Source organism: Pezoporus wallicus, unplaced genomic scaffold (assembly GCF_028554395.1).
Source record: "Pezoporus wallicus isolate ANWC-B61680 ecotype Strahan unplaced genomic scaffold, APGP_CSIRO_Pwel_v1 contig_3365, whole genome shotgun sequence".
NCBI classification, from domain to species: Eukaryota; Metazoa; Chordata; class Aves; order Psittaciformes; family Psittacidae; genus Pezoporus; species Pezoporus wallicus.
In genome coordinates this window covers 5,263,832-5,277,500 of record NW_026640883.1, presented here as the reverse complement: position 1 = coordinate 5,277,500, position 13,669 = coordinate 5,263,832, and the positions used below count along the sequence as shown (strand labels likewise).

At 39.3% G+C, this 13,669-nt stretch overlaps 1 protein-coding gene across 4 annotated transcripts in view; it reads right to left on the bottom strand.

The window, feature by feature from the left end:
• VTI1A (vesicle transport through interaction with t-SNAREs 1A) overlaps positions 1-13,669 on the bottom strand; it is a 271,798-nt gene that overhangs the window by 1,725 nt on the left and 256,404 nt on the right. For all 4 annotated transcript variants that reach the window (XM_057421011.1, XM_057421008.1, XM_057421012.1 and 1 more), the window contains one exon: positions 1-2,078. This exon is cut by the window's left edge and continues 1,725 nt beyond it. Coding sequence is in view for 2 of the 4 variants with exons in the window: in XM_057421008.1 (XP_057276991.1) it covers positions 1,985-2,078 (94 nt within the window). In the remaining 2 variants the exon portion in view is untranslated. The remainder of the gene's footprint in view (positions 2,079-13,669) is intronic.

The following is a 13,669-nucleotide window of genomic DNA, read 5'->3' as shown; positions in this document are numbered from 1 at the left end:
ACAATCCCAAGTGCTTAATGTGAGTGCACGCTGTGACTGAAGGCCAGCCAGCCTCCACACTGTAAGCTGAACACCCAAAACCTTCCATGTCCAAAACCCATGTGATAAATATGACATACCTCAAATAGATAAAAGGAGAGGTTCCCTAGGAGGAGGCAAAGGGGGCACCCATGGCCTCATGTCAGTACATGGCCTTTGAGGTGAGGAGCTGAACATGACTGAGTTGCACTGAACAGATGCAGAACCTCCCGAAAACATGGGTCTGTATTACCCAGGAACTCTTGTACTCACACAACCCTACAGCCACCAACATGAGCTGTCAGAGAAACCTGGCACAGAAACCACTTCTGAACTTAGCTGTGAGCTGCATATAGTGCAGAAACCACAGCTGACCATATACACTTCCATTGGTTTCAATGGGTATAATTTTTCATGTGGACCCATTTATTCTGTGTTTATCACCATCTTTCAAGGCTTTAGCTGTGGCATCAGTACCAACATCCTTTTAGCTGAGTTATTTGTTTCCATGTAAAGAAAACAGGGGATGTATCTATGGCCAAAATCAACTTCCAGATGTTTATCCTAAAATCAACTCTCGGGGTCAGTAGAGCAAGTTGGCAGAGACCGCAGGGATGCCAAAACCCTGAAAGTACTAATTCACACATAAGAATTTGGTGCTCAGTTCCTACCTAATTTGGGGGTAGTTTGAAAGCCACCAGCTTCTTTTCATTTTGAACATCTTTCCAAAAGGATTTTACAGCTTTAGTTCAAGGGCTTAAAATCCCTCTCAAATTTTAACATTTGTAAGGGATTGCATATAATGAATTTACAAATTATCATGGAAATCATTTTGCCACATCAACAGAAATAGACCTTTTCTGGAGTGATAAGCTTAATTATAAGCCAAATCACCTAGGCCTGTCTATAGGAGAAGCACAGCCAATAAGAAAAGAGAAACAGCTCATTTACACACAGGTAGATGAAACTATGATATATTATATCAGCTAAAGGCATGTATAAATTAACATTTTTACAGTTTCTGTTTAAAAAGGGGAGTATCACATCAGAATTGAATACAACGAAAGTATCTCCAACATGCAGTCGCAACATAGTCAGGCCAATATTAAAAATCTTGATTTTCATTTAATGCACTATAATCATGTATTTGTTGCTGGACTATTACTTTGCATCTCTTTTCAATCAGCAATGGACAGATAAGTATCTTTATAAATCTTCAATAAGGGCCTAGTGTGTATGCTTATATATCAATACTGGAAGATTTAAAAGAGATTCAATAGATGGGCTGTGGTCACAACTACATTCTGGGTACGTGATGCATTATTATGTTCTTGATGAAAGTGGAGTTGTTTTGAAAACGCAGAAAAGAAAGCCTATTAAAGAAAAAAGGTTAAACAGAGTCCTGGATCCACATCAGATATTAAACATCACCCTAAGGTTGCTCTCTTTTTAAAACTAACTACTGTTCTTAACCATGTTACATCTATTATGGTAATTCATGATCGGGAGTTAGTCACAGGAGACAGGTTCACTTTCTACATCATTTGGTCTCTGCTTTACTTATATTCTATATCACAGAAGGTCAGATACTGCTTGATATTCATACACCCCATGTAGCACAAGAAAAGTGCAAAACCCTCTTCTCTGACTTAACTTACAGGGTAATTGTCTGGGGTAGAATTCAACACATGGTAAGTCTTTTTAAACCAGAGCAAGCCTTCACCCCAACAAATATTATACTTCCGAAACACTCAGATAAAGACAAAATTGTAGGAAAAAATAATCAACATCACATGCCACCAACTATGCCATCCATAATACAAAATATTTTACACCTCTTGCGCCTGAGTTGAAGAGTGGAAAACAGAAGGAGACTCTGTCAGTGCAAGAGAATGATTCATGTGACCACTTTGTCTTAATTATTCAGAACAAGCAGTTTGTTGCTGTTTAGTGAAGAACAAAGATATCAGCGTCCCCTGACAGAAAGAAAAATAGCCATCATGGTGGTGAAGATGATGACGACTGCCAGAACCACGATCAAAATCCGGTTTTGGATGATCCTGAAAAATAGTAGAAGAGAGAGAAGAAAAAGGTGAATAAAACCCACAAATAAATCAAAATAGCAGAACATATATATATATATATATACACACACATATTTATGTGTAAAAATCATAAAAAGACTCACACAGATAAGTATCTTGGAGAAAAGACATATTCCCACAAGTTTAGGATTTTTGATACCATTTTGGGTATATTAATTGTTTTTCACTTCTTTCAAAATCCAGTGCTTTCAAACACTTCTTTATGCAGCTATTAAAGCCAACTTTTGCATCCAGGAAAGAATTAGACTTTTCTTAATTACTTGTATACATATTAGGATAACTGAAATACAGAATGCTACAATTTATTATCCTTTTAAGAACATATGAAATAATTAGTCTTCAGTCGATGCAGTCCAAGCAGGGTGGTTTGTAATAATAAATACCATTGTATTTTTTAAAGCCGTTCTGAAATCTTCACAGCTTTTTTAATCTGAACAGAAGCAGTTTATTAATTTTCAAGGGATTTTACTATTAAGGTACCAGATTTCAAGGAAACACATGTCAATGAGATACTTACTTGTACTAAAATACCAAGGGAAAAGTATAAAAGATAGTTTAGAAGAAAAGGATGATATAAAGAAGCAAGTGTCAAACTGTGAAGCTTATGTTGTAAAAGCATCGCCTGTCTCTGTAGCATACCTTTACTTATGGTAATAGGCAAATGTTACATTTTCTATGTAGCATAAAAAAAAAAGAAGGAAATTAGTAATAATAAAAGGATGCCAGAAGTAGAAAGTCCTAATATTGTTCGAGCATTTGATGGGAGAAATCCCTGCTTCTAAACTCACACACCACATCACTTCAGATTTTGCCTGAATTAATAGGTCAATTAAAATGAATAAAAAATTCAGCAAATGGTAGAATTTGAGGCATTTTACGGGAGGATTTGGATTGTAAGAATTCAGAGTTTCTTATCCCCTTCTCACAGAGGAGGAAAAATATTTTCACAGGCTTCATGAAATAGGAACTTTAGCAAAATGTATTTCTACATCAAGCATATCATTGGAATTGGAGACGTACCACAGAAAAACCCCAACAACCAAATGTAACACAAGCACTCTAAGTTACATTTTTTCTTGTGCTTCTGCAAACCAAACCAAACCAAAGCCTTCACCAAGCGGACAATGGTAAGAGGAGGTGAAACTGTGTTTTGTGAAACATCAAACTAAGTACAAGGCTCCAACTTGAAGACAGGGAATGTAATGTGTTAAACTGAGCATATTTCACGCAGTGAAAGAGAGGAGAAACTCTAGAGAGCAGAGGGGAGTTTTCCTTGGTAAATGTTTTTCATTTGGATGAGGGTGGATATACATATAAATTATATTGGAAAGAGTAAAGAAAAATGCAGTTTTAACCAACTCCAGCTCTCTCCTTACTTACCCCCCACCTAAAGAAAAAGCAGTAAATGGATGGATGAAAACTGTCACATCAGATGGACACCCTCCCCTGTGACACTCTAAAAGGACTAGCTCTCTATCCTCCTGACAGGTTACAAAATGATCACATTTGCTGACACGTCTTCCGCAAAACTGCTTTAGTGTTTGTGTCCACTTTCCTAGCAGGAGATGAATGGGCTGCTTTGTCCTCATTTATCACTTAAAGCTGAACTAAGATCTGTCTCGTTTATTTTTCCCTTCCTCACTAGAAAGGCTCAACCACAGCATTAATTCTTTTGCGATGACAGCTAATTCAAACTTAACAGGCAATATTTACTCTGCCAAAAGGATGAGGAGGAGGGAGGGATGTTTCTCACTCCTTTTTCTCCCCTAAAAAAAAAAGAAGTGTAGCAGGCTAACAAAATAAAGCTAATTAAGGGCTTTTGGTTCTTGTTGGTTTGCACTTCAGTTTAACACCTGAACTTACAAGCTTCTCTTTTGTGGCGGGGTGTGACATTCTCTGCCAAACACCTGATAACAAACGATTTGCCCAGGCAAATGCATGAAAACCAGAACATATATTTACTCACTCACTCCCATCACTCCTGAAAAGACACTCAGCAAAATTGAAACTCAGCAGTGAAATAGATTAAAAGCATGAAAACTCTTAAAACATTCAGCCTTAAGTAATACACAGTGCAGCTGGCTTGACAACCATTTTATTTGTGGGATGTGGGCCCCAAGGCATCCATAATGCTAATTTACAAAGGATTAACTGTGAGTGAAACTCGCTTAATCTAACACATAGTTAGGCAAAGGCATACATAACACACTGAGTGTTTAAATCAGCTCCTCCTATCTCCGGCCCACTGAAAAAGGGTTTCATCGTCTGAGACTGAAAATTAGAGAAAAATTAAAAAAGCATCGAATCCTCCAAATATTTTATTTTTAATACTCTGGCAGCACAATCCTGACCGCAAGATTATTTAAGCAGTGTCCCTAAAAAATCCTTGTGAGAAGCACATCGAGCAAGGCATGCTGCCACCTGTACCTGCTAATTGAAGGCTCACTTACGGTGTGAATCTAGGAAATACATATCAAAGTTCAATTTCCAGGAATCTGAATTAGTCTGCACAGTGCAGCAAAAGAATATCGTATTAAAAGGAACAAATTAATCATGAAATAGGATGGATGTTATCAACAGACTCCTACGCTGGAGCATTATATACTTTTAATATTCAAGCCCACAGTTAAAGATTAATTTTATGTCTTTAAAAAAAGAATAACATTGAGTTTTACTGTTTTACTTTCAAGTGAGCAAGCAAAATTAAAGTAACTGCACACTGCAGAAGGATGAGGCTAGGAGGAGAATGACAGAGCTGTTTGGTAGCAGCAGGACGGTCTTGAGGGGGGCTTAGCAAGCGATGAGTGTTGAAGTCTGAGTCTGGGAGCTGCTGCACAGACAGAGAACACAAGTTCTGGGCGTCAGCATATTTCAGATCTCAAAGTCAACAGGCAAGGGCAACCCTTCAGAGCAAAGAAAGAATCAAGAGGAAAGGGGACTTTGAGTGATCCAAGACAGTCAAGCCAGCTCACAGTGGTAGAACAATGGTTGGCATTGGCAGGACCCATCTGTAGAGAAGCCTACAGTACTGTCACAGACAGACACTGCCAGTGGGTATTGCTCTAGGCAAAGCATCAAGAAACTGAAGTGGGGGAGGGAGTGATAATACCAAAGGAGAAGAAAATGGGGCCTAACATTCACTACAAAAAATCCCAAAGGCTAACATGCTCACAAGAAGCAGATGATAATCTTTTATCTCTACTACACCTTAAATTCAATGAAATATGGTGAATGAGGAAGCCCAGATTCTGCTTTGAAAATGCAAAGCATGTTTACAGGGTAAATAATTTAAGAAAGAATATATACTTGAAAGGAGACACCCATTGAAACATCCATGGCTAAAATGCCTGAAGGCAAAAACTTGTGCATTTGCATGCTGCATTTTATTAAGTTAGCACACTGTAGCTTTAAAAGAATGCATGGCCAAATTAAGAGGAATGTGTGACTGAAACATCAAGGATTCCTCAAGTTTACATTATGAATCATAGTGCTGTTGATATGAGATGAATTAACCATTTAGCTGATGCAGCGTAGGCACTGAACTCACACCAAGTTCTGTTGCAGCCTGGCGCTCTGGAGCTCGTTAACAGCCAGTGTCTACTGTTCCTTTCATACTTGAAACTCTAGGAGCACAAGGGCTCATTCTGCTTTGAGTTAGAAGAGATGAAAATCTGTGCTTTTAAACCAAGTTCCATCTAGTTTATCATGGACAGCAGCCCAAAACATTTGGGTGCAAAACCACATAGAAACAGTAACTAAAGCAGATGCGAGGGTAACGTTAACTGACGTGTTGGAAGAGCACGCTGGGCTAACAACACAGAAAGCTCATCCTACTCCTGATGAGTTTCCTTCTGTTCCTCCCTTCTAAATGCCTGACCCTCTCTCCTGGCTTCTGGTTGCAGTGCCTAACCTCTGACCACTGGTTGCGCTGGAGGCTCCCTCCAGCTAGTGCCAGCTTTGCGAGATGAAGAATGACACTCTGCTTTTGGGGGTCACCGCTTTGTTGCACACAGCGACCACTGCTTTGCAGAAGTCCCATATCCTGTACCAAACACTGATGTCCCTGGCGAATCAGTTCGCCCCACTTCCACCATGGCCAAAATTGTGCTGCTTTTCCACGTTTCAAAACCCCAAATGATCTGCTCCTCTCCATAGCTTCATGCACACATGCACACAATGGGTCTAACTCTGTGACATGTTTAGATCTGCTCCATATAAACACAAAGCAGTTCCCAAATAAGCTTTTGCAAACCTTACATTAAGGATGCCAACCGTGTTTAAACCTTTTTACAAAACTGCATTCATTAGCAGGGGAGTGCACGACATCTATATGGGTTCAGCCTGATGTCTTGCACATGTCTTAGTGCCTGATTGACCAGCATTGAATAATGATGCCTTGCCATTAAGCACTGATGGTACAATAACAATTGTCATGAAAATTAGCAATCTCGGTAACATGTTAACAAAACACAGGATATAAACGAACCAGTGCAGACTGTGGGTGCATAAAGAGTTTTGTGTCCTTTACTTGAAATAATGAAGACTACAAATAGAATACTGCAAAAATTTCTTACAGAAGCTCAACTCTGACACTGATCCAAATAAAAAAAATACAAATGGCTTGGGGGATCAGTTAGCACACATTAATTACAACACAAGGCTTTATTCTTAAAGCAAGCATCTTGAAAAATAGTGCCCTCAAGAACACAGACTGATTGATGACGGAGCACTGTCCAACAGTGCTTCACTGTAATACATGCATTTAAGATTTACCTAGAGGTCATTCCTATCAGTTTACTGGGCAGAAAGGCTGGTTCTCTGTATACACGGCTACATTTTAAATGGCCACTTTGAACACATGGCTATTGCATTTTTGGGTGCCCCATTATTTGTGATGGGCATTAGTTGCTAACTTGCAGGAAAACAGGTGCATGCAGATCAGTGGTAAGTGATTTTTAAGTGCCCAATATTCATGTGCAAATCAGCAGATTCAAACAAACACAAAGTGTAGGTCTAGTCACTTAGGGAAATACATACTGGGCAAAACTAAGTGTGAATTTAAACTAATACAGCTATACTCAGATACCTTCTGGACAGACACCATTATTACTCTATATAATGACATCCTTGTTACAATATACCAGGAGCTTTCAAAAGGGAGCACTAGACCCCACACAGGGGAATAAAATGTTATGATTGGTAAAGCAAAGCCTTAGATACATAATGATAAATCTCTAAGTTCAGGGTATCTGGGGGCTGTTCAAGTAACTATTCATCTTTCCCATCTTTAGGTTTAAGAATGCTTTTTTTAAATAAAAGCAACTGAAAAGGACCAGACAGGCTGTGGCAAAACATAAAGACATGGCAACCTACTGAAATAAAAGAGTAAGAGAGCCCTGCCTCGCAGAACTACAGCTGGTTGGAAGTATCTGACTTGAGACATTTTTCATCATTAACAACTGAAATTAGCAAACAAATTCCTGTGCAAATATCTGCACAAGTTGCATACGACTCCTTGGCCCTCTTCTAGCTGACCTTGGGAAAAGTGAAGAATTTGGAGAATACTCAAGGTTTTTTTCCTCTCCCCCGCCCCAAACTCTGAAAATACGTCCAAGTTCTTTGTGTTCTCATGCCAGAAGAACTGATTACATTGCAATGGACATTGTATATTTAAAGGTGAAAAGGCTTTGGGGGGTGGTGGAGAGGGGATGGCCCCCCCCCCAGCTACTTCATGCCAAAAAGACCATGCTGCATGGGTTCCAACTCCAGTCTGGAGATAGGCCATTACCAGGAGGAGACTACTTTATGTTCTCTGAATCCCTTCCCAAATGAGCCTCTTCTTCCCCTGGGGACAGGGGCTCTAGTTTCTTATGTGTAAGAGCTTGGAAAAACCCATTGAAAATTGCTGAAAACCGAGCAGATAATGAAATTAAAGCCTCAGAAGTGGAAGAACGGAGACTGAAAACGGTGGCAGTTTTCTAGCTGACTAGCAGGGGTTCTGTGAAAGAGGCAGGCCATACAAGGTGCCTAAGATATTGTTGTTAGGGCTGGGAGCTGTGCAGCGTTATGTCCTCTAGCTTTGGAGTTCAGTCTTAAGGACTAGGGCTGTCTACTTGTAATAACACGGATACCAATCTCTAGTTATAATATTACACTGAAACCACATCAATGTGTTTCCACCTGGGCCTTGAATGAAAAAGAATGAGTCATGTAATAACAGGTGCAGGGAGGCAGTCACACTATTCAGCTTTAAACATCTAAATTATATCTAGCTAATCTCTCTCAGCTCCCTGTGTATATAAGTTAGAGTCCTGCTCTGAACTGCCTTCTCTTTTTCCTGGCCATATATGCATCCCAGGAGAACTAGTCATTTAAGTTAGCTGGCTAGGTTAGGTGCCTACAGATTAAGGCAAAATCATACAGGAAACATGTTCTCATACTGTAAAGTGTCTGTAATCTTTAATCAGAAATATTGAGATGAATATTGAGAAATATGAGAGATGAAACCAGTTAAACAGAAGATGTTCATCATTACATTAGCCAGTAAATACCTTAATTCATCATCCCCCTTTAATAGATCCCGTATTTGCAGATAAAATTATGAACATAATCAAATATACTTCTGCTTTCACAGTTTTTCTGGAGGAGTGAGAGATAGGAGGGACATTCCTCTCTGGGATGAATGCCTCCTGAAACACAGTGGGCTTCCTTGGCTCAAGGAACTATGTTTTTTACCTGGCTGTGTCATCTTCTGACAATCTTACTATTAAGTTTAAAATTTAAAATTATTTTTATGATATCTGTTAATTAAAATACCTATTGATGCATCTAATACCTAACTGAAATCTTGCAATGCATTCCGAATATAACAAAAGCGTATGAGCAGCGTTGGAGTATAGTGTTATTTGGTAGCTGTCAGGATTATCACAGCTCGCAGGAGTCCTGTCTCAAGGAGATGGCTGTCTCAGGAGGTGCAAATAGTACCCAGGTGGTCACTGGCGTATAGGGACAATGAGGGGGGAACTGAGTGGACTAGGACAGACAGATATCCATGGGAATGATTGGAAGACAAGTGTATGCAGACTTTAGCATGCAAACTGTGAGAACAGGGAAATCCTGAAAGAGGACCTCATGGCCATAGGACCTAAGATAAAGAAACAAAGGGAAGGGCTCTGTGCATCTCCTACTAGCTCAGATTTTATTAATTGCTTATTTTCAAACCACATGGGAAGGCATTTCTGAAGGATAAAAAGTATCCTTTTTCTGATGAGAGACCCTGACAGGAAATATTTCTCTGCACAGTTGTGATACAACTCCAGCTTTCTCCTGTCTCCATGTCCACTCCTTCCACGGAGGGAACCAACTAGGTTATTACTGTCATTAGGAAGAACAGCGGGTGGCTTCCGGGGCTACAGAAACTCACCAACCATAACTGGAGGAGGATTAATTCATTTCATGCAAAGCAGAGGCAACACCAGATCTCTCTGGCAAGTCTAAATGAAGATCACATGTGCAGTGGCAACTGCAAGTGGAAGGATTCAAGGTTGTATTAATCTCCAGCCAGCCTTTCTCAGGGTACTGAAGTATCAAGAAGAACAAATCACACATTTAGTCACCTGAGCATGACTAAGAACCATAGGCCTTAGCAAACATTATGAGTGCTTTAGAAAGAGCTTCGAGGGAGGGTGGATAGCCCAGCTGTCAGTGTAATGGCATTCTTTAGCACATCAGTTGCACTGAGCCCTGGTCCCCAAACAGTTAATAGGAAAAAAAAAAAGCCCCAACTCCAACCCCCTTGTCAGCACTCAAAGCTAAAGCAATGATTTCTCCAGCAGAAGAAATGTATGCATAAAATGCTATAAAATGACAAGAACATACATGATCACACATTGGCTTTTACGATATATATAGTTAACTGCATTTTGTGCAATTTAAAAAAAACAAAAATGGCTAAAGTCTGAGTTTTATCAACTTGCATAATTATTAGAACCCACTAAAATATATATCTTGAACAGGTCAAAGAAAGTAACATCTTTTGCCCAGCCTCACTTTAATGAATGACTTATCTATAGCTTTTAGGTGTGATGAAGTTGGAGACTGGACACAAATACTTTGCTTGTGTTATTTTCTCCTTATCACACCATATTTGACTGGGCGTCTTTTTGTATGGCAAGTTTTCTACAATTGTCTTAACAATCTTGACCTCTTTTGTAAAAACCCGAAGGCATCTGCAGCAATTGTTCCTGAAGACATGCTATCCAAAATGTTACCAACTCATGGCACTTCTGGAATGATAGAATAGATATTTTTTTTTTTTGTATATATTCCTTTTTTTTTTTTTTTCCTCAAATGCTATAAAAGAAAGGAAAACAATCATGGCTAAGGCCATTTGTGAGATGGCATTAAAAGAGCCTACTCTGAGACAGATAAAAATAATGAGAATCTTTCTGTCAAGAAGGATTTAGAAAATATCACTAGCATTATTAAAATTTAATTTTTTACTGTGCTTTTTGGTTCCCCCTTTTCCAGTGATAATGAGCAGGACTGCACACCTCCACAATGCTAGTACTTGTTTTGAGCAATAAATTCAGCCTTCCAGTCTGAAGACATTTCAGACAACAATTTTGACTGCTATAGGCTTATTTTTCAACCTTCGCTGTGCTTTGAGTCTTCCGATAAAAACCAGTTCATAAGCTAATTTTCCACAAGGCCAGTGGAACAAATAAAAATCAATTTTTGCCCAACTGGTTCAGAGAAAACCTGGGAACAGTGAAGACAGAACAGTGAAAACTAAAAAGAATCGATGTATTCACAAATGGTTTACCTGATCGAGAACTATCAAATTAGTTGACAGGAGATACTTGCCACTATTATTTTCTTTTCAGCATGTTACAGTATTTCTATTATGGGAGCAGAAATGCCTCTACTTTGTTATGACCTCAGATACCTTGGTTTAATAACCACATCGAGCCTCCATGCATTCTGTAAAACTACAGGGCACAGAGTCAAAGTGCAAGAGCACTTGAAGATCCAGCAACCGGAGGGACCAGCAAGCCCAGCCTGGCTTAGGGTGGGTGTAAGTCTTCATGATCTCATGGAAGGAGGGAAGATTCCTCTTTCAGTGAGCACAGGGAGACATTCATGACCTCAGGCCAACCTTGTCAAGAGGAATTCAGTCCATCAAGAGAGGAAAACAGTTGTAAAACACTGCCCAGACTTCCCTCCCCATCAAAACCCCAAATGTTCAGGAGCACGCTGAAGACTAAGCAGTTTACTATCTCTTGGAGAGCAGAATACACATTTCTCCAAAGATGGAAATCCCATTTGTAGACTTCAAAACTATCAAATCTCAAGGTGTGACTCGGGACACGGACTTTAATATTGAGGCCCAATCCATTTCATCATCTTCTCCACTAACTACTGGGCACTGGTTTTTAAACCGCGAGGCTGAGAAGTGATTGGATAGGTGCTTATACCTGTCTGTCTGCAGCCAGAAAAATATGTCTGGAAAATTGACTGAAGAACAGAATCTGCTTTTTAATACAAATTAACCACCATTCCCGTGGAAATAAAACAAATTTATAATTAACAAGCTTAAATATTAAGGAAGGTATTTTTAAATAGCTGTAATCTTCACCCTAGTGTGTGCATTTTATACACTCTTTCATTTTTATGAGTTGGCATTAAAATGTGACTCATTTTAACAGAAAATAAAAGGATTAAGTATGTTACGCTGAAGTGAAGCTACCTATTACCTATTTAAAAATATTATAACGCACCATGGAGACATCATTTCTAGGGCCAAAGAAAACATTACTCAATGAAGAAATAGCATGAAATATAAAATATTCAGCTGAGGAAGGGTATTTGGAGTTAAGGAGTTTCACTGCCAATAAACAGCATCATAGTAAATAGTGTGCATGTAGAAAAAAAGTATACTTGTCCTTCACTATTTGAGATGTAACACCTTAGTATGAGAAACTAACAAAGATATTCCTTGTCCACAAAGCACATACAGACAGAAACTAAAACCCACCACAGATTTTGATTCTGAATCTCTTACCACTGATGCTAATTTCCTTATGATATCTGCCTGATTTAGAGCTAATCTTCTGTAAATTAACTCCTAATGCTGTCTGAAATAATCCTCTTAATGCTGGTCTGTCTTGAGTACTTTATATCAAATACCATGAAATACACAGCCATACACAAGGCATATAGCATTTGTAGTGCTGTTGGCTGCTCTCAGATATTTGTTGTGCCATGAAGATGCGAGCATGGCGCAGAGCCGCTCAGCCCCGGGGCAGCTTTGGGACAGCACAGGGTCCTGCTTGTCCTCTTCCAAGGGGACAGCACACCAGGCCACCAGGGAGAAGAGAGGCCCTTCTCCTAACAAAATGGTGCAGGGAGGGGAGGCGCAGCTCCTCGCTCCAAACCTCCCACCTCCAGCAGCACATGATAATGAGAAAAAGTAAACCGCTCAGGCTTTGAGATTTCCGGATGACAAGATCTCTGTTAAACAGCACTAATTATCAGCTGGAAGCCTAATCTGATAACTGGTTTGAAAAGACAGAGACAGACAATTTTGTTTCTTCAGATGGGAAAGCTATTTTTAAGGGTGTTGCTTCAGCATGGGCCGGCTTAATTATTATTGTCAGTGTGCTAACTCTGTATTCAAAAAGATATTTTTTTCACTAAATCCGCCAGAATAATTTTCTCCCCCAACGTTAATTTAATGATACAGCCGAAACCCTAATTGATATTGGTGAGCAATGCAATTCCAACATATTATTTTCTCGGTTTTTGGAACATAAATGGCAGGCACAACTTGGACTGAATGGACCTCTTTATGTTTTAACAGGCGGTTTATTGGCCCAGACTCTAACGTATAACAAGCACAATTGCAAAAGCAATACATTTTTAATTGAAAAATTCATGTATTTTTACTACGAAAATGACTCAAATAACAAGTAACTTTGTCAGGTAAAGGGCTTTTAAAACAATTGTTTTATATGGAATGTTGTTTAGCAATTACATTCTCACCATAGCAAGCACTTATAGGAGGCTATTAAAAGAAAAAAATACGTATTGTTTAAATCATACTTTATTGGAGCTTGCTTTTTTTTTTACTATATTAAAGAACAGATAAAGCACAGTGATCAGTGAGCCGTATGTGTCCAACAGCCCTTCAAGAGCCTTGTGGAAATGTATAAAACAAGCAGTGATACAATCCTTTGCCAAACACCGTCATAAATTTTTTATTTGGCAGCTAACATTCTCACTAGTTTTCTTGGCAGCAATTGGGACCTTTAGCAAGAAAGGTGCAGGAGAAAAATACCTTGTTTAGAGATGTTTTCAACACTTTCTGGGATTTTTCAGAACTTCTGCCTGCAGCACATTTTACAACCACAGTCTCCAGTCACCTGATGAGTAGGTGGTGGTTTTAAACTTTTTTTTTCATCTAATATAGACAGCCTACTACCTCCCTCTGGCCTTCAGCCTAGGATGTGAGAGCGCGGAGGGGGGGCTGTATGCGTTCCACTGAG